The sequence below is a fragment of the Oxyura jamaicensis genome, chromosome 15 (assembly GCF_011077185.1).
Source record: "Oxyura jamaicensis isolate SHBP4307 breed ruddy duck chromosome 15, BPBGC_Ojam_1.0, whole genome shotgun sequence".
NCBI classification, from domain to species: domain Eukaryota; kingdom Metazoa; phylum Chordata; class Aves; order Anseriformes; family Anatidae; genus Oxyura; species Oxyura jamaicensis.
Window position 1 is genome coordinate 1,103,797 of NC_048907.1, and position 20,002 is coordinate 1,123,798.

General features: G+C 57.3%; 2 protein-coding genes across 10 annotated transcripts in view; both read right to left on the minus strand.

The window, feature by feature from the left end:
• The window catches only part of MYO18B (myosin XVIIIB), a 59,056-nt gene extending 46,894 nt beyond the window's left edge, over positions 1–12,162 (minus strand). For 4 of the 9 annotated variants that reach the window (XM_035340147.1, XM_035340151.1, XM_035340145.1 and 1 more), the window contains exons 1-12: positions 12,035–12,162; positions 10,864–10,926; positions 10,119–10,274; positions 9,072–9,947; positions 8,787–8,853; positions 8,516–8,628; positions 8,142–8,318; positions 7,455–7,653; positions 6,911–7,053; positions 6,052–6,152; positions 5,453–5,516; positions 4,365–4,509 (exon numbers count right to left, since the gene is read on the minus strand). In XM_035340147.1, the coding sequence (XP_035196038.1) occupies positions 4,365–4,509; positions 5,453–5,516; positions 6,052–6,152; positions 6,911–7,053; positions 7,455–7,653; positions 8,142–8,318; positions 8,516–8,628; positions 8,787–8,853; positions 9,072–9,947; positions 10,119–10,274; positions 10,864–10,902 (2,080 nt within the window). In that variant the 5' untranslated portion in view covers positions 10,903–10,926; positions 12,035–12,162. The remainder of the gene's footprint in view (positions 1–4,364; positions 4,510–5,452; positions 5,517–6,051; positions 6,153–6,910; positions 7,054–7,454; positions 7,654–8,141; positions 8,319–8,515; positions 8,629–8,786; positions 8,854–9,071; positions 9,948–10,118; positions 10,275–10,863; positions 10,927–12,034) is intronic. The other 5 variants (XM_035340152.1, XM_035340154.1, XM_035340150.1 and 2 more) reach the window with 5 other exon arrangements.
• An 895-nt stretch (positions 12,163–13,057) lies between these two features.
• Positions 13,058–20,002, minus strand: part of GRK3 (G protein-coupled receptor kinase 3) — a 52,974-nt gene continuing 46,029 nt past the window's right edge. The window contains exon 20 of the mRNA XM_035340162.1: positions 13,058–19,965. Within this exon, the coding sequence (XP_035196053.1) occupies positions 19,804–19,965 (162 nt within the window). The 3' untranslated portion in view covers positions 13,058–19,803. The remainder of the gene's footprint in view (positions 19,966–20,002) is intronic.

The following is a 20,002-nucleotide window of genomic DNA, read 5'->3' on the forward strand; positions in this document are numbered from 1 at the left end:
AGCAGGCACAGCCCAGCAGCCCCGCTCAGCTGCCTCCCCTGCTCTGGGCACACGTTGCCAGCCCAGCCTTTCTCTTCCACTTATTTTGTCATGAAAACGTTTGCGCTGCTAATGGGACAAATAAAAAAGCCTGTTTGTTTCTCTTTATTACCCTGGGTGGGGAAGCAGAGAGAGAGGAGGCTCCTCCTGGCTGGAATGGCTAATTTATTTGTCCTGCACTAAATCCTGCAGTCTATTCTCCATTGACCCACTGCCTGATGTATGACATATTAAAGCCTATATATAACAAAGGGAAGAGCTGTGTAATAGCATGATTAAAGAAATCTGCCATTCTGGCTGCATTTCCCCGACTGTTTGTAATAAAGATGTCAGGGTGCTGAACAGATAGCGCCATAACTCGCCACGCGCAGACACAGCCCGCCCGGAGCGGGAGCCTCCGTCAGGATGCCACGGCCCCAGGAAGGAGAAGCAATGTCAGGGGTGGATCTGCTCGTGGCACTGTCCTGCCTGCCACAAAACGCCCGGCAGAGCAGGGACCTGCTGATGGCAGTGCCCACGGCCTCGCTCACGGCACATCGGTCCTGGCGCAGGCTGTGAGGCCCCGGCTCTGCTCTGGAGGACAGAGAAGCCTAAAAACCTTCCCCGGCATGCTGCAGGGGATGGTTACTGCACTAAGATCCAGACCCTAGAGACTGTCGTCTTGTTTTAGGCCTTTCCCATGAAGGCTGGTGGCTTCATTGAAACAAAATTATTGCTCCGGAGGGTCACAAATTAAACGCACAGAGCCACCGGCCTGCTGAGAACATGACGTGCCGAAGCAGCGCTGCTTCTCCCTGCAGGAAAACCCAGGTGCTGCAGAGCAAAAGGCTCTAAGAGAGAGAAAAATTGGCAGGATGCAGAGGCCAGCCCTAATGCAATCTTTTCCAAGAATCGCTTTGATGAACGAGGCAAGGCAGCAGAGGAGCGCTCCCCTGCCCGGTTCGCTCAGGCAGCACGCAGCCGCAGCAGAGCCGCAGGCAGAGAGAACCCAAACGCTGCCCCTCAGCCTCGGCCCCGGGCCGTGCATGGGGCAAGGAAATGCCCAGCCAGGGGAGAGGGAATTCACCACCGAGCTGCAGCCTGCAGGTGCAGCGTAGGTTTTACAAGGGATTCATGAGGACCACATGCTCTGCCTGAAGCCTGCACACCCGGGTAAGGAAAAGCGCTTCTCGCGTGCCACAGGAGCCGCTCTGGCCGTAGAAGAGCCCGACCTCTCCTCCCCTGACACCAACACGGCCCTTGCAGCCTGGTCAGGGGAACACACAAGCGGTTCTGAGCTCCACGAACCCAATCAATATTCCCTTGCTGACCTGCATCCTCCAAGTCCTCTGCACCTACAGAAACCCAGGGGAAAGGGCTGCAACAGACGTCGGACCAAACGGTGGGGACTTGCACCAGGAACGCAGCAGTGTGAGGGCGCTGCGAGGAGGAGCTGCCGGCTGCAGCAGGCGCAGCACGTAGGCACCTCTGTGGCATGGATTTATGCTGGAGGCCACCCGTCACCCACGCACTGGCAGCGCTGCAGCTCCATCACCTGCTGTGCCGAGCTGCCGGCTCATTTTTCCCTCGGCAGCAGTGGGAAATCCACCCCAGGACAGGTATATTTGTCATAGAAGGGAAGCTCTGACTCAGTGCTAATTATGGGTGTGCTGCTCCCTCATCCTTTTAGCAGCAGGCAGTAATGAAAAATTAGGAAAAATCTAGGCACCAGGCTCGGATGGCATTAAGAACAATGCCATTTCCATGTCAATTAGGGAAAGGTCACTACCTCTCAGAGGCTATAAAACAGCAGCGATAATGCAGGGTCAAGGTTTTTTTCACAGCTCTGGCGACAAGGCAGAAGGTCGCTGCCGTCCGCTCCCGCCTGCCGTCTGTGCTCGCAGGAGGCTCACGGTGAATGCCCACGGCTCCTGCCAGCTGCTCTCCCTCCTGCATTTGGTGGACGTCCCCGTTACTGCACGTGGCTAAACGGCTTCCAGTCCCCCTGGAAACTCTCGGGCAGATGGCCCCAGGTGGGCTCATGCCCCCTGTACCCACACAGGCAACCTCAGCCCAGGGACGCAGATGCAACGCTCAGCACAGCTCACCTCGCTCCTCCCCAGCACCACCCCGAAGCAACGCAAAGCTCTGCGAGCCGCCACAGCTGGAACCACAGCAAGGAAAACCTGACCAGCACCGACTGGCCGTGCGCCCGCCAGCTGCTCCAGGGGGGCTTTGGAAACTTGCAGCCACTGGGAACACCCTCGCCTCTGTGAAAGCCACGCGGTGGGAAGCCTGCACGAAGCACAGAGCTGCGGTGCTTTATTTCTGTAACAGTCAGCAAAACAGGCAGCTTGAGAGGGAGCTGAATGCCGACCCCCGGCTGTGCCTGAAACCTCCTTCCTGGTTAAAGAGCTAATGAATAAATGAAAATATGTAATATTCTGCAGCACACAAAGGGGACTGAAAGCACTTAGGTGAATTGGTACCTAAAGTGCCCCGCTGGCCTCTGGATGTCAGGCTGGTTTCTCACAAAAAGAACTGCTTTCACGTGTTTCAAAAGCAAGGGGAAATGCTGACACCGGGACAGAGCGAGCTTTTGAAATTCAACCTTTTCTTCCCAGTGTTTTTTTAGCTGCAAATGTATTTTCTCAGCCAGAGAGAGACGATACTTTCCCCTCCTGTTTCATTCCTGGACAAACAGAGTTCGTGACAAGACGATAGCGAGCAGCAGAAAAGAAAAAAGCACCTTTAAGGCGTGCCCGGGGCTCCGCAGCCACGGCGTGCCGGGGGCTGCTGCCGCGGGGCGAGGGTGGCTGCGGCGCCCGCCCACGCTCCTCAGTGCGAGCAGAGCCCAGGCTCCCTTTGGTGAGATCTGGGGGAGAGGATTCTGAATATATGACTTCAAAGTGCATCACAGGGGAAGGCAAGAGATGGCTATCAGGAGGCAGGTTTAACCACATTAAAAGAGTCGTTGCCCCCACTGAGACTTTTGCTCCATCCGGCTTTGATCCATTTTTTATCCATAATTCCTTTCATTCTCCCCTTTTGTTGACACACGATGGGGGAATCAATACCAGAGCGAGTGATGCTGAGACATGCTCTGGTTGTTAATCCTCTACCCGAGTCAGCTGCGGAGCCCCGAGCCCTGCCCGGGCCCATTAAACAACAGTCCTAGTCGTGCCGAAATAATTGCTACAAGGCTTTGGGGCACGGCGCTCAATTGACCCTCGACTTACAGGATGCTCGGGACAGAAAGACCCTGCTGAACCCGTGTTTGAGTAAGCCAGCTCAGGTAATTATAAGAGCAGGTTTAAAAGCCTTGCCCGTCATTAAGGAATGGGGTCGGCCCCCCCACCACAGCCGCACACCACGCAGCCCCCAGGAGCAGACGGGGGCACCGACAGGGCCCCCAGGCACAGCAAAGCCCCCTGCCAGCTCTGGGTGATTTCAAAAAGAGACGCGTCTCCCAAGTCTGCTCTGCTGAAAACTCTCGAGGCAGAAGGCCTGCCATTTTTTACTAAAAGCCTTATCGCTACACTCCAGCCTGAGACAGCAGGGTCATTTTTAAACAGCTGGAAGGGTGTCAGGGGAGATGGGGAAAGAAAACGCCGGAGAGGAGAAAGAGAACACACTTTAAGTGACGACAGCATTCATCCTTTTAAAATAATTAATAAATGATTAATGGCATAAATTACCATCAGATGTGTTATGACATGTTGCGGAGACATTTATAAATGTCTACGGCTGAGTTTATAGCAGCCTTTATGCAGCCCTCATAAATTGAAGTGTGTAAATCAATGTGGCTGTCTCTAAAACGGGTTAGAGCACATCTTAAAATAATTTATAAGGGATAAGGCAATTTCTATATGCCTGTATTAATAAAGTCTTTATAAATACAATCTTCATCCAGAATCATCCTAATATAATTCGGTTACCGCATTAGACACTCAAGAGATGATAAAATTACCGCTACCTGAAGCTGCCCCTTCGCAGTGCCCTCGGGGACGCGGGGGGCACAAACCAGAGGCGCTCCCCAAGGAGTCACCAGCCCCGCTCCTCCCCAGAGAGCTGGGAGGAGGCGAAGCCTCGCAGACCCCGTCCTGCCTGCAGGCAGCCCCAGGACAGACCAGATCCTGACCCCCCCGGAGCAATATGCAGCATCACCCTGGCCCAAAGCGTGCGAGAAAAGCTCTTGTGCAGCAGCCCCCCTGCGAGCATCACACCTCAACACCTCTGGGGAGCAACCAGCGAGACCCCAGCACGCAGGGACCTGCTCCATCTCTCACCCCTGATCCCAGGCCCTAATAAAGGGTGCAGGGAAAGGGGGCATGAGCCCCCCTTACCTTTGCAGGCCCCAGCGGCTCCCAGGTGGTAGATGCCGGCCAGCACGCGCCACACGGCCGCCTGCTCCTCCGCCGTGATGCCCAGCGCGCCCATGGCAGCCTGGAGCTGGGCGAACGCCGCCGAGGCTCTCTGCTTCTCCTCGGGCTGCGGGAGGAAGGGAACAGGAGGGGAGGCATCACCGGGAGCACCACGGGGTGGCACGGGGATGGGGAGCTCTGCTCTGCACCATCAGCGGCTTATTTGGGTTGGATTATGGAAATATGGCAGAGGAAGGCAAGAGGACAAAGGCTGGGAAGCCGCCAATTAGATTTCCAGTTTAAAAATCCAGAGCAGAGATCAGGAAGGAAAATGGCATTTCAAGGAAATGTATCCCGACCTAAAACAACAGAGAGCACAAAGCCAGCCTGGCCCCACTCAGCTGGGAGGTTTGGGGCAGTTTCTCCTTCCCTTGTGCCGGGATGACCCCATCAGCACCGGCCAAGGTGACCCTGCCCCGGGAAGGGACCAGGCTCTCGGCCAGGCGGCCCCACGGTGCCATCTGCTCGCCCTGGCTCAGGATGCTCTGAGCCCTTCCCAAGCCACACGGCTGAGCCTGGCTGCCCAGGGACATGTGTGTGCCGTGGGGGACAGGGAACAGTGGCCGGGGGCTGCTGTTTCAGAGGGCGGTGTAAAACCCCATCTCTGAACCCAAATCTGCCTGCGTTCCTGTGGCACCAGCAGTGCGAGGACCTCAGGGCCTCGCCGTGCCCTCGGTGGGAGCCGCTGCGGCAGCTGCTTCGTGTGGCCCCGGGCTGGAGCCACCTAAAGAAGGCTGAATATTGAACGCTTCAACAGGGGACGTAACCGCAGACTGCTGCGATTCATCCCAGCGCTTCGGCTCAGTGGCAGTCTGCCTAATACTTGCAAACAGCTCAGACTAATAAGGAGCGATTCTGGAAATCAGTGGCCACCTTCTCACCCCTAACAGCAGTATTCTGAGCAGGGGCTCAGCAGCCAGCACGCCCCGGGGAGCTGCAGGGGCGACCCAGGAGATGGGCGCAGAGGGACACGGGCAGGGGGTGCCGGAGGCTCAGTCTTTGCTCCCTACCTTTGAGAACGGCTTGATCCCGAAGGAGTTGCTCTCAGCCACCTGGTGCAGGTGCAGCGTGGTCCTGGAAGGGGTTGGGAAAAACAAGAACTAAGCCCTGCTCAGTGCCACGCAGTGCGCTGTGAGCCACACCAGGACCCCCCGCGCAGAGCTCGGTGCAGGGGAAGGTATTTGGAAGCACAGCCTCTGCCCAGTTCTAGTTTTAGTGAAGAGAGGGGGCACAGAAAACGCTCCTGCATTCTAGAAAATCTGTAAAATCTATCAAACATTAATTTCTAAAAATCCCTACGGCGTCACTAACATGATCACCGTCACAATCTCTTTATCACAGGGGGAGCAGTCGCAGAAAACACATTTTTGGAGCAAATGTGAGTATATACAATAGGGGAACCCCTTGTGGAGGGGTGTGCAGCCGTGCAGAGAGGCAAGGAGCAGAGCAGCCCAGTGCCATGAGGACAGGACAGGAGGAATTGCTTGCATGAGCCGTAGCCAAGCTCACCAGCACCCAGTGTCCCAGGGGCACCCCGGGGTGCTGGGCTCACACAGCCCCTGCACCCTGCAGCCCCACGGGGTGCTCAGCCCCACGGCAGCACGCTCACCTCTGCGCCGCATCCAGGCCCGCCAGCATCAGAGGGAAGACGTTGAAGTTGCTCTCCCCGAGGGGCTGCTGGGCGACTCGGCCCCTCTCCAGCAGCATGGTCTGGGGGGGAACAGAGGCAGGCGTCGGCGGCAGCCCCCAGCCCCAGTCCCCAGCATGGGGAGCTCGGTGCGGGCAGGGTGTCCAGGCAAGCTGGGGACAGTGGCACCCAGGGGTGGGGAGATGCCACCAGGAGCTACTGAGGAAGCGCCGGGCTCCTACTTGCAGGGCTGCAGGTGGCCCTGGGGAGCACGCCGGCCACCCGGGGCTGTGCACAGCGGGTCGTGCAGGCAGGAGCACCCCAGGCATGGGTCAAGGGGCAAAACTCTGGCAGAAACATGCACCACCTGTGGTTCTCCCTGCCTCCGGAGGCCTGGGCAATGCAGCGGCCCTGGCAGGGATGCCGCAGCCTGTGTGTGTCAAGCCCCCTCCTCTTCCAGAGAAGGCCTGGGGGCAGCCCTGTGAAGCAGCTCTGTGCAACAGCCACGACGGTGATAAAAACCCCTATATAAATACTTCATAAATGCTTCTCTCTGCCCCTGTTCTGTGCTCCCTTAAGTGGAGGGGTCGGCTCGTGATGGGGACCCAGGTAAGCCTCTAGCAGCGCTCCTGCTTAGCGTGACCTGGGGGCACCCTTGGTGCAGAAGAAGCAGAGCTGAGCACCGCTCCTCGTCCCCTCCCTGGCACCACAGCAGCTCAGCTGGGTTCACCACGGAGTGCGGCACCGGGTCTGTCCCTGTCCCTGCTGGATCCAGCAGGCACCAGGGGGTGCCGGGAGGTGGCGTCACAGGTGGCGGTGGCACCGGGGTGGCGCAGGGTACCTGGAGGTGAGCGGCGGTTATGCGGCCCGTGGCGCTGAAATCCAGCGAGAGAACCATGGAGAAGCGCGTGGAGCTGCTGCTGTGGCTCGTGGTCACTGACCCGAAGGCTCCCAGGACCGTGAACATCGCCTGGATCTTCTCCACTGAAACCCAGCACCAGCAGCTGCTCAGGAGGCACCCAGGGCAGCTTCTCCTCCTGGCTGCACCCCCAGCTCGACCCGCACACACCAGCGAGCCGTCCTGCCCTGTGGCAGCTCTTGTGCCAGCAGGAGGGGATGTGCCTTCGTCAGCCCTTGGCAGGAGCGTGCCGTGCCCGCAGCTCGCCCAGACCCCAAAGCCCAGAGCTGCTCTCCAGCTGATTGCTTAACAGCGCTTCCCCTCACGTCATCGGTAACTTGATGAGAGGGGAGAAGTGCTGCCCATAGCAGGCAAGTAATTCCCTTCTGGTGCTTACTCTGGTGTTTATCAAAATAGCAAATCTGGAAGTTCCAGGAGGCAAAGGGCACGCGCAGCCCCAGGGGTCTCCTGCCCACCGGCCCCGTACCTGAGACCGTGCCGTCCACGCTGCCCGCCGTGCCCACCAGGTACTCCAGGGCGCCCTGGCAGCTCGCCGTCCTCCCCGCTCCGCTGCGCCCCAGGGGCACGATGGCCTGGTCGTGCCGCTCCATGAGCAGGGTCCTGTAGGCTCGCTGTGCCAAGGAGCAGAGGTGCGGGGGCATCCCGTCCCGACGGCCCTTCACCACCTGCGTGGAAGGAGAGCATGGCAGGGAGCGGCCAGCACAGCGCTCAGGGGGCTTCTTGGGGAGAAAAGCATGGAGGTGGCACACACGGGGGGCAACGGTTTCTCCCCAGGGTGCAAGACCCCCCTGAGATTCCCTGTGCGCCACAGGCACCGCACCCTGACCTGATCCCAGCTGCAGTGACAGCAAGGCAGAGCTTTGCTCCTGGGTGCTGGGAGAACTCCTGGGCTGGCAGCGGTGCATCCCCCGCCCCACACACCCCCCGCAGCATCCCCAAGCCCTCACCCCCACCCCCGGAGGACCCCCAGCCCCGCACAGCCCCCGCAGCCCCGGTGTGCGCGGTGCCACGGTGCCCTCTGCCGGTACCGGAGCTCCCGGCTCCTCCACCGCCGTCCCGGGGGAGGGGGTCGGTGCCCGCCTCCCATCACAGCCCCCCGCGAGCGGCGGCACCGGGGGATCCCCCCGAGGGATGCGGACCCCCCCCCCCTCACCTTGGCCGCCCGGCTGGCGGCGTTGGGTCCCCCCCCGAGGGCCAGCAGGCTGGGCCCGGCGTACGTGTAGGGGAGCTGGGCGCCCAGCCGGTGCCGCAGCGTGTTGAGGGCGCTGCACTCGTTGAGGCTGATGAGCGAGGCCAGGTCCTCGGCCAGGTCCAGGCTGGGGGGGTTGCTCTGTGGGGAAAGGACCGGCCCCATCGGGGAGCAGCCGGCGACCGGGACCACCGTCCTGGTGGCCACCGGCACCGTGCCGTCGCCCTCCCACCAGCGGGACGGCGGCCTCTGTGCTCGCATCCTGCCCCGTGCCTGGTGCTGCGGACGGGGCTCCCAGCCCCCTGCCAGTCCCCGCAGAGGCCGAAGGCCGGGCTCACCCGCTGCACGCTGTCCTCGTCCACCTCGACCACGCTGCCGTCCGCCTCCAGGCGCACCCTCACCCTGCCCAACGGCAGCTCCGGCGTCCCCACGTCCGGCTTCAGCTGCGTGGCTGCAACGAGACGAGCGTGAGCCCGTGGGCCCCGCGTGGGGCAGGGCCAGGGGTGCTGGGGGCTGCCGAGGGGGCACCCGGCTCGCATCCCGTGGCCAGACCCCGAAGTGCCTCTGGAGCTGGGCGCAGGAAGGCGAAGGCAGAGCGCGGCGAGTTACCGAGCGTGAAGCCGTCCCGCTGGAGGAGCCAGACCTTCTCCGCCTCGTACCACACGTCCCTGGGGGCCTGCGGGGAGGAGAGAGGGGAAAAGTGCAGGAACAGGCAGGAAACTGAGCAGGAAGAAATGCACGTCCCCATTCACGGAAACACTTCCAGCCCTGAGCACTGCCCCCCTCTGCCCTCCTGCCTCCCCCCCAGCCCCCAGCCGAGGGCACACGAATGGGAGGAGCTGCACAAAACTGCACCCGCACCCCCTAGACGGACGACAGCTGCAGAAGCATTACCTGGTCCTGGTCTGCGCTGTCTGCCGTCTCCTCTTTGCTCTCCGTGCTTGCTTCTTTGCTCTCTCTGGGTGCCTCCTTGCTTCCTTCTGGTGCCTCTTTACTCTTCCCTGACTTTTCCTTTGCCTTCCCTGCCTCCTTTGCCACATCTTCTGGCTTTCCTTGGATGCCTCCCGGCTCCCCCTTAGGTCCCTCAGACTTGTTTGTAGTTTTTTCAGGCTCTTTAATTCCCCTCGCCTCCTTGACACCTCCCGCATCTTTCTTCATCTTCTCCGGCTCCTTCTTGGCCAGCGCCAGCTCCCTCTTGGTCCTCCCCTTGGCTGTGGGCCCCTCGCGGATTGCAGGTGCCCCCTTCTCCTTGCTGCTCTCAGGTTCCCCCTTCTTCTTGTTGCTCTCAGCTGCCCCCTTCTCCTTCTTTTTGCTGTCGGGTGCCCCCTTCTCCTCCTCCTTGCTGCCCTCAGGTGCCCCCTTCTCCTTGCTGCCCTCAGGACCCTTCCCCTTGAGTGCGTCCCCCTCCTTCACTGGGCCTTTGCTGCAGCTCTGGGGGCCCTTGCTGGGCGCGGGGGCTGGAGCTGGGGGGCTCCCCCCTGGGTGTGCGTCCTTGGGGCTCTTCTCAGGGCACGACGATGGCTTCGCCGCCTCGGGAGCCCCCGGGTGAGGGGTCTCTGCTGGTCTGGGGGTGGGGGCCGGGGCTTTGCAGGGTCCGGGGCCCGGTGCAGCCCTCCCAGGTGGCAGCGCTGTGTCCGGGGGGGCCGGGGCTCCCTCACCCCCCTGCCCCTCTGCGTGCAGCCCGTTCTGCAGCGGCTGCCCCTTGCTGGCCGCGGCTCCTCCAGCAGCTGGGGTGTCCCCGGTGCGGGTCCCGCCGGCCTCCCCCACGGGCTGCCAAGAGAAGGAGAGGAGCCCGGGTCTGACAGGGATGGGGCAGGATCCGGCCCGGCCGGGGGGGTGCACTGTGAGCCTCAACCTCCCCATCTGAGCCCCAGGGGGTGACACCAGGGGCAGGCGGCCACCCAAGCACTGCAGGGAGGGCACGATTTGCTCGGTACTCACGTCCTCTTTCGCGGTGGCCTTGGCTTTCTTCTTCAGTCTCGCCTCCTTGGACTCCTTCTCGGTCTCGCGGACGAGCTGCTTGATGAACCCCCCAGGAATGACAGAGAGGAGCAGGGGGGGTGCAGACGGCGGGGGGGCCCGGTCCTCCTCCCGGATCTGTTTGCAGGAGCAGAAGCTGGGTTACGGGGCAGTGCGGGGATGCGCCCCAGCCCAGCCAGCCCCGCGGGGACAGCAGCGGCACGAGCACGCAGGGGCAGCTGAGCCGAGCACCGGGCCCTGCTCTGCCCGTGCAGGGGCTGTGCAGGTTGCCAGCGAGACCCCCAGGCTGGCACGGGGATGCTGCACCCAGCAGGAGGCCGAGTGCTGGGAAGAAAAGCCCCACATGCAGCTCCAGCCTGGCCACCCAGGGCAGGCTGCAAGGGGCCAAGGAGCTGCTGACAGCGTGTGGCCCCGCAGGGCCCTCCGTGCCGGCCCTGACCCCAGCCCCTCGCAGCACAGGGCCCCTCGCAGCACAGGGCTTCCCAAGCCGCTCGCCTTCTGCCATGCCAGAAAGCAGCACCCAGCACCAGCCCCTGCAGGCTCAGCCCTGCAGAGAGCCGCCAGCAGCAGGGGAATTGCTCAGAACAGAAAATTCAGGCTGCAAAGTGCCCCGAGCTGGAAGCAGCGTGAGCGCGGCGACGTGCAGGGCAGGGGGACGTGGCCGGCTGCGGGGCGTCCCCTCCCGCCGGCCCCAACCAACACTTCCCTTCTGCTCCCAGAGCGCGAGGCGCGAGGAGATGGCCATGGCGGCAGCGAGACCGGACGGTGCCTTACGGAGAGCCAGGGGGAGAGAGAGGAGAGAGTTAGCGAGGGGTGCCGCCACGCGGGGCCGTGCTTGGGCCAGGGGGACCCTCCCGGGACATCTCCAGCCCCGGCTGGCGCAGGGACAGGAGCCGGGAGCCGGCCATGGAGGGTCTGGGTCGTTTTACAGCCTCGGGGAGCACACGGCCACGTGCAGCCACCTCCGGCCCCGGCGTGGAGCAAGGCCAGGGGGTGCCGGGAGGCGGCGTCACGGGTGGCGGTGGCACCGGGGCGGCGCTGGGTGCAACCGTGCCCCGCTGAGGGCTGATCCCGGCTTCACCTGTCGGGATCATTCAGGCACCGAGCGGGTCGGGGCTGGCCGGGCCCGTGTCGCCTTGTACAGTAAAGGGCAGGAGCGCTGGAGCGGCCCAGGAGCCCGGCTCAGGAATGTCATTTGCCTTCTTGGGCGACAGCCCCGGGCGCCACGTGTCCCGGCTGCCACCTGCCCCACAGACCCCCTGGGGACCGGTGCTGCCCCCTCACCGACCCCACAGCAGGGCTCTGCGGCCATGGGGGGAGCAGCCCCCCACATCGTGGTGTGGAGCCCCCAGCCCACATGGTGCCCGTAGTGGGGACCCCGTGCCTGTGAGCCACAACTGGATCCATGGGGAAACTGAGGCACAGAGGGGGACGTGCCTCAACCAAGCCCACAAACCAGGGCCAGGACCACCACCACCACCACCGCCTCTTTTTCTCCCCACTCGGGCCACAGCCACGTGGGTCTGGTCCCCATGCTGCAGCTGCCCGGGGGCTCACTCCCACCCCCCTGCCTCCCAGGACCTGGTGGGAGCTGAGGCCACCGAGGGGTCCCCACCACCCCCCAGCACAGGACAGGGATCACCCCATCCCCGTCCCCATCCCCGCTCCCACCGCAGCCCTCGGGCACAGACCGGCTGCTGGAAGCCGCCTCCGGAGCCGGGGCTGCTGCTATCGCCCTTCATTCCCACCTAAAAATAGCCCTCCCCACCGAGGGGCCCGGCGTTGGGCTGAAAGCACGGCCAAAACGTGGCCAAAACGCTCCTTTTGGGCCCTGACCTGCCCCCAGCCCCCGAAGCCCACCCCGGGGTGCCCCTTACCTGCGTGTGGTGCCGGGGGCGCGGGGGCTGCTGGCCCACGCCGGTGGCACCGGGCGCTGCCGCGGTGCTGGACCCCAGCGAGCCGGAGAGCAAAGGCAGCAGCAGGCGTGGCGGTGGGGCTGCCTGCGCCTCCCCCTCCGCCCCTCGCCGCGGTGGCAGCTGAGGTGACACATGTCACTGCTAAAAATACCCCGCCGAGGCGGCTGGTGGCACCGGGGCCTGGGCTGGGAGAGGCGAGGGGGGCAGCCTGGGGCCCTGCCGACCCCGCACGCGTCTCCGTGCCCGCCTGGCCCCGCTCCGTGACACCAAAGTGCCCAGCCCTGGGGCACCAGGGAGGCGCAGGGAGCCCTGGTGGCAGGGGGCCAGCAGACCCCCAGGCTTTCAGCCTCCCCGTGCCCCCGGTGAGAGTGGTGCCATGGCCCCAGCTCCCCGGGGCAGGGGCACCCCAGCACTGCTGGCGCACCGCGGTGCCGTGCCCAGGGGCTGCTGGGGGGCACGGGGTGGGTTTTCACTTTGCTGCAGCACACCCGAGCTGAGGATCACGCTCAGAAGCCCCCCAGGTGGTGGCTGGGGGAGCATCGGGGACCCTGACACGCAGGACCTGCTGCCTCCCACCCTGTGGAGCAGCGCCTCGTGGAAAAAGCCTGAAAAAATACTGAGCCTGCGAGTGATGTCTTCCCTGGTCAGAGAAGGGATTCACCTCTGCGATGGGGATGCTGTGGGAAACAGAGGCACAGGTTTGAAGAAAAAATCAGAGAAATCCATCGGAGGCACCGGGTCTCTCCGTGGGGGGCCAGGCAGCAGCAGCAGGGGCCAGCAGAGCACTGAGCAGCCACTGTGCCCGGCCTCGTGCAACGTGCAAACCCCGCACCCAAGGCTCTCACCACGATGGTGCTTCCTAAACTCTTCCCACCTTTTCCAGCCCAAGGCTTTTGTCGGGAAGAACGGCGGTCACCTCGGTTCAGCTCCACTGAGGGGCCGGGAACAGCCACGAGATGGGAAAGGACCAAGCGGCAGCACACGCTCAAATGACATTTTTTATTGGGGTTCTCTTTGTATGAGAGCAGTTGACCAACACACAAAAGCAGCTTAGCTGTTCCAAAATAATCCTTTAAAAAAATAATGGCAGAATTAACTAAGTGTGGCACATCACAAGTTGCGGAGGACTGTAAACTCTGAACATAGTCTCTGTGAAAAGTACTACCTCACACGTGCAGTAGTATACACCAGCAAGGGGCAAACCCTCCTCTGCACAATAAATATGAAAAGAGCCAAGTACATAAAACAAATGATGATTCTCATAGATACAATATCTAAAGTTATTTACAGATACTGGCTTTTCTTACCATTAAATTACACATTGAAAACAGGTTCTCTTTCAATATATTTCTTTAAATCACGAGTAGCTATTCATGTGAATCTGCTCCTTTTTTTTGAAGGACTGAATTTAGTCACTGAAACAGTGCTCATGAAAACACCTCTCATAGGATTCTCTCACTTTATTCTGTTTTTCAGACCCATTTATTTGGTGTCTCACCTGCTCTCTCCCTGTCCTCAACACAAGCCCGTCCAGCCGGAAAGCCTCCCGCACCGACGGGCAGCTACAGCCCGCGCCCGCCTCCTTTTCCAGCCTGGCGATGCGAGTCACTCCGGTCCCAGGCACTCCCAGCCCGCTTTCTGAGCCCGTCCTCAGGTTTCCTAACGGCACCCGGCTCTGGCACCTGCCAAGCCCACGGCAGCCGCCCCGTGTGAGCCCCCCGGGCAGAGCAGCGCAGTGCGAGCGCTCCCGTCCCAGCACAGGAGCCGGGGGGGACAGGGTGGGAAGAGGGAAGCAGGGCAAGGGCCAGGGTGGGGGAGAGCAGCCCCCTCGTCCTGCCGCGGGTCCTGCCGGCACCAGCACCGTGCGTCAGCTTCGCCAGCACGGCAGACACACAGCAGCTCACCCTCGAAATGCCGTCGTTGAACCCAAACAGGGACGCGCTCCCAGCGCCACAACGGGGGGAAGTTAACAGCGCGTACTTCAGCACCTAAATGTACTCCTCAAACCACAGAGACCACAATGGGAAAGCAGAATTATTTTTAGCAAATGAGTTATCTGATGAATTTAGCGCTATTTTCGTACCCTGCCTGGGAAGGGGCGTCTGGCTTTGTTACCTACGGATCCGCAGCAGCGCTCCAGCGCATGTTTTTGGCCGGCCAAGCTCCGGCGCTGCCCCACATCGCTCGTGCGCCCCGACCATGGCTCAGGAGCCCTGGGTGAGCTGCTCCCCGTGGACCCCCGGGGCTGCTGTCCACTGGGGCCATCCCAGTAAATCCCACAACCACCTCTGCCAGACGCCAGCTCGCCCATCCCTGCCCTACAGCCCAACCGCTCCGCACCGCTGCTGAACATAAGGGCTGTGAGCTGAAGGCTTCCTGCCCTATCCCGGTGCTCAAGTTCTACGGCCTCTCCGGGCTCCCTTTCCATTAGTTCATTAACTTCACAATTAAAGAGCGTTTTAAATATCTGAGCTGACTCTTCCCTGCCCCGATTTAAGGTCATTAATTCTTGTTCCACACACCGCAGACTGCGTGCATAAACCGCCACTCAGCGGAACACTGAGGAATAAAGGGGGATTTACAGCTCCCAGACCGAGCGCTTATCTGCGAGCATTTTCAGGAGTTTCCGCATTTATAAACCACTGCACCTAGAGATGGTCCTGATAACGCAGGAAATTCAGCATGCCCATAACAGACGGGTAGCTCGGACAGACCAAAACTATTTCGACTTTATTATGAAAAACAGAATAAAGCTGACGGATCCTGTTTGAAAGGAACTGCCGTTTCTTCAGACAAGCTATACATAGATGGAGCAGGATTTCTGTGGAATGTCAGAAGTTGGAGAAACATGTATTTAATAAATAATATAAAATGCTTTTTTGTTAAAATAGAATTCTTGGATTTATACCTACATAGCATAGCAACCTTTACATAAACAAAATAAAGCTGAGTCTGTGATGATTAGTTTAACACAAAATAAAAATACAATTTAACAATAGTATTAAAACAGCCAATGTCCAATCCACACAATATGTACACCATGGAATAGAAATCAACAGAAAACAAACGTAGATTATCTTGAAATTCCTCAGACATTTGGATATACATATGCTCTCTGTATATTTTAGATACTTTCCTTTTTTTTTACAATATTAAAATTAATACTATGCTTTTTCAAAATATGTTTTTCAGGTTTTTCATTTGTAGAACTGACTCATTCCTTATATTAATCAACACAACCAGAACTATTTACTTGCTACTGTACACTTCACAATAGTCCTTCCTCCACGTATACGTAAAGTGTGAGCATTTCAGAGTTAAAGTAACGGTGTCGTTGCCATCTGCTGCGTGGGGAACAGTACAAGCAGTATGCGACTTGCTACGTAGACAGGTAAGTGATATTCAAGACGAATCTAGTCCTGAAGCTGATCAGCTGCCAGGAAAAGAGCAACGCGCAGAGCTCCGGGGACTCCCCTTTCCCCAAACCATTCCCTGCCTCCGGAGGCCGAAGCCCCACGGTAACTGCAGCCCAGCTCGTCGCTGCCACGGACAGGAGCCGCAGAGCCACGCCAGCATCACCAGCGCCACAGCTGGGATTTTTTAGCACCAAATTCACAATACTCCTATTATCTCAGCACTGGACTGCAAACACCTGCCTTTATTTTAAAACCAAACCCAACCTGGTGATCCTATTCACTTTTTTTCCACCTCAGTGGAAGGAGGGGAAGGAAACGGCTGCTGCTTTTCTGACGGAGAGCCGCTGGACTCGAGGGACGTCTGCCCAGAGGCGCACGTCCCAGCTCCCAGTGCGGATGCCTGCCCCGCGCAGCCCTTGTTCCCCAGCCACGTCCTGCGGCCACCAGCATGCTCAGAGCCTTTGCTCCAGAGCCCGGCGGGGGCACCACATCGGTAACATCAGCACAAGCAGGATCGTCTCCAGACCGGTGCCACCGAGCTCATCCCCAAGTGGCACAACAGGACCGCAGCCTTAGACCTCACCGGACCAAGTTCGAGCATAAATAACACCAAGAGGCTGTAAAACTCAGAAAAGTGGATAGCCTGCAGTTGAATGAATTTATATAAATACGTTCCTTGAACAGTTGCGTAAGTACGCAGAATCATCACCACATTGGAACAACAGAATTGCCACATTTATGCCGGCAATGAGGGGACATCTCAGCTGGCACACGGGAACGCTTGGCAGCACCTACTGTGCTGGTGCCCCTGGGAACACACTGCTTGCAGCCCGAATAACTGGTGGGGTGCTTCTCCTGCACTTCGATTTCAATTCATTAAAGTCTGAACCTGGCAAGATTTTGCTGTGTCCCCATCTTTAAACGAGCCATTAAATCACAGCGAGTCCCACACATCAGAAACGCCACCACCCTACCTCACAGCGGGGAAAAAAAAAAAAAGAGAGAAGAACACGGAGCAGAGCCGCAGCTCTTCTGGAAGTCAGTACGAAGCCCCCGAGTCCAGCTCCCACAGAAATCACACTTCTTTCCACAATCACGTCATCCACGCACTTGCTTGCCAGGATCTAGTCTTCCTGCTTTTATCAGCTCATACATCGGACACAAAGAATAACTAGAAAATAATCCCCGCAACGCAGAGGGCATGTGGATACCTCAGGGGAGTAGTCGGTGTGGCTCATTTTCTGTTTTGAAAGGTAAGAAACAATTTCCCTACGTGCATAAATCTTCGGTACAGAAGCATTTTTTATAGGACTTTCAGAAGATTTGTTTAAAAATCTGTGCTTAATCATTCACTTGGGTCTGTTGATGCCTGAAGCTCTGATTTCTTTTATCTTTACTTCCCTGAACTTTAAAAAAAGCCACACGAATGTGGTCAACATGCATAAAATTAATGCTGTGGCTTACTTTCTCAGTGTTCAACAAGATTTTCCACACGTACATCTGAAGACCCTCGTGTAAAACAAGACCATCAAGCATCTTTGTCCAAGAAAAACCTTTGGAGAATTTAGTACCTAGACCGGGAACGACCAGCTAGGGGTAGTACGGCACACCGTGCTTTGAATGGCTGAATTTCACACCTCTCCCCACACCACCAGACCCAGATCTTTCCGCACAGAATTTCCCCTGTTCCCGGGGCCGTAACGTAGCCGATGCGTGCGGGGTTCTTGCTCCGGTAACCTCTCCTCCTCCTGTACCAGCACGGCCACGTGTGAGTGACCAGTACAGACCTTCTATACGTCACCAATAAACCAGAGTACAGGACAGGAACGCTGCCCTCCTGTCCCGGCCCCACTGCAGCCAACGCTCCGGAGCGGTGCCGCGGACGGCACTCGGCTGCCAGGAAGCCCCAAACCACCGCTGACGCAGACGAGGCAATCAGGCCCAGGTTAACGAGCATGTCCTACGGCCATCCCAACTCCATTACCCTTCCAATACGCCTATTCCCGTAAGTCATGCACCGCCGTCGTTTTGGCTAATACCTGTGTTTCTGAGGCACCATTTCCCAACTGCAGGTCCACCCCTCCTTACGGAGCCCAGAGCTACGATGTGCTGCATCAGGAGCTGCCAGCCTCTGCCAACAAGGACCTATCGTAAAAAGCAACCGTGGAAAACAACTAAAGAGGAAAATGGAACCAGTAAGGAACTAAGGAAATATGAACAAGTCACATGAGAGCTAAGAGAAGAGTTTATCATAACTGGAGCTTTCTTTCCAAATCAACAAGAAAAATGAAAGCTTTGCATGGTATTGCAGGAAAACCTTAATGACACCCAGTGCACAGGCAACACCAGTATGATGAGACATCCTGTGTTCCAACTTCAGTAAGTACCACTTCTTACAGAGGATGCTGAGACACTGAACATCACTTACCAGCCAGAAGGACAGAGACGTCGGTACTCTTTTCACAGAGTAAATCAAAAAATAAATGGGAAAAACTCACAAAAAGGTATGGCCTGACTCACGCGGGGTATCTCCCAAACACATTTTTCCTTTTATGCTGCACCAGCTTGTACCTAAGAGTTTGCACACTTGTGAAAGCACATGCTATGCAGTTAAGCCACTCTCACTGTTAGAAGCAACTACATCCAATTTTACCACTAGAGTGTTCAGGATAAACAAATACTTTCAGAATAATTCTCCTACTTAAGCCAATTTGTAATTTTTTCTACAAAGGACGTAAGTCTACAACTCTGTGGTTACCTGCTAGCAACACAAGCGAGACAAACTGTGCACACCAGGTGGACAGAGCATGCTGTTGGTGCAGCTGCTGTTCCCACTTACAGAGGTGCAGTTCTCACCATCTTCAGGGACTGTGAGAGCTGTACCACTGTAACTGGGCAGAAAATGTTCTCTAAGGCATTTACAGAATCAGAAAAAAAGCTTAAATTCGGCCCTGACAGAACTCTTATAAAACACCACAATGACTCGGAGAGGCTGACATCACATGCTGGAAGTTGTCTAACAGTTAGGGATTATATCGTTACTTTTGCAAAGAGTTTCCACACGACATGACTGATGTCTCAGGCAGAATTAATACAAATCTGGCATTTGATCAGCTCGTTTTGTGAGTTCCATCCTCAGTATTCTCAGACTGTTTTCAATGTGGACATTTTGAATTCTCTAGAAAAGAAAATTAAAAATCCTTTTGCAAGCTGAGCCATGTGATGTAAGCACGACCTCCAGAGCTCAGCTACGGTGGAAGCCTGGGATAGCTATGCTATGAGAACACACTTGCTTATGTTTTGTGTACAACAGACAAGGATCCACAAGTCCCGTAACTGAAGAGTGATCCAGGATACGTACCGAGGTGCCCAGACATCTTAACCCAGTACATGCACTAGAATGCATTGGATTTGAATAATTTCCTTTTAATTTTTAAAAAGTGCAGTTGACCTGAAATGGAAAAGAACTGTCTTTATATTCACTGTAAACTTGTCAAAAGGAATCTGCTCTTTAAAAACTGTGCTAAAATAGTCAATTTATACAACAGAGCACTAGATGAAGCTACCATAAATTCCTCTTCACCAGTTATTACTCTATTGTGTCAGTTATAGGACTGCATATACGTAGAAGAAGCAAAACGGTGGTAGCTACTATTACTGAGTACAACAAACCAAGTGAATAACTTGAGTTCAATGTTTCCATGAAGTAGCAATAACATTTAAACCACAGGACAGTTAGAATTCAGTACTTTGAAGTGCATAAGAGTCACACTGTTGATCATCAGCAGTATGGAGAAAGGTTATTATAAAGTCAGCAGTAATGGTCGGAAAGAACATGGCAACACGACAGATTAAAGGTTATCCAACATGGCAAGTCTGCAGCTCCTTCCAAAGTTGAGGGATTTGTCGGTATCACACACAAGTGTAATTCTAGCCAGCAGTAACCACTTCAGTTTCCAGGCTTGGTATGCACCAAACAAGGGTATTGCAGAGAAAACAGCATCTTCCTTCCATCAGTAGTTCTAGAGTAACGGACCGTTCCCAGACACCGCCAGGGTGCAGGAATGCATGGGAGCAATATGCAGCCTCTACATGTGATAGTTCCACCACTGCTAGGAGCATGAATTCACTTGCCATTGTTCCAGTCTTCACCACCTCCAGAGACAGAGTTCTGACATAATCCCATGCTGTAAACATCTAATTCTTCCTCTCCTAAGCACATCCTGCTTCCAGGACTGCACAAAGTAATTCATAAGGATTCTGTGAAACTCAACATGTTCACGCAGTAGCTTTCCCTAAGTGAACTTTGTTCTCCTACAGACCATTGCTATTCCTGTGGCTGAGCGGTGGCTTTGAAAGCTCTACAACTGTTGAGCGAGATTTATTGAGAAACTTTGGAGCCCGGCGCAGCAACCTCTGTGCCTCAGTAAAAGCTTCTGTCAGCTCTTTTTTCCACTGAACAAATTCTGGGTCACTCTGAAAGAGATACAGAAGTAGTTTGGCACTTCATAGT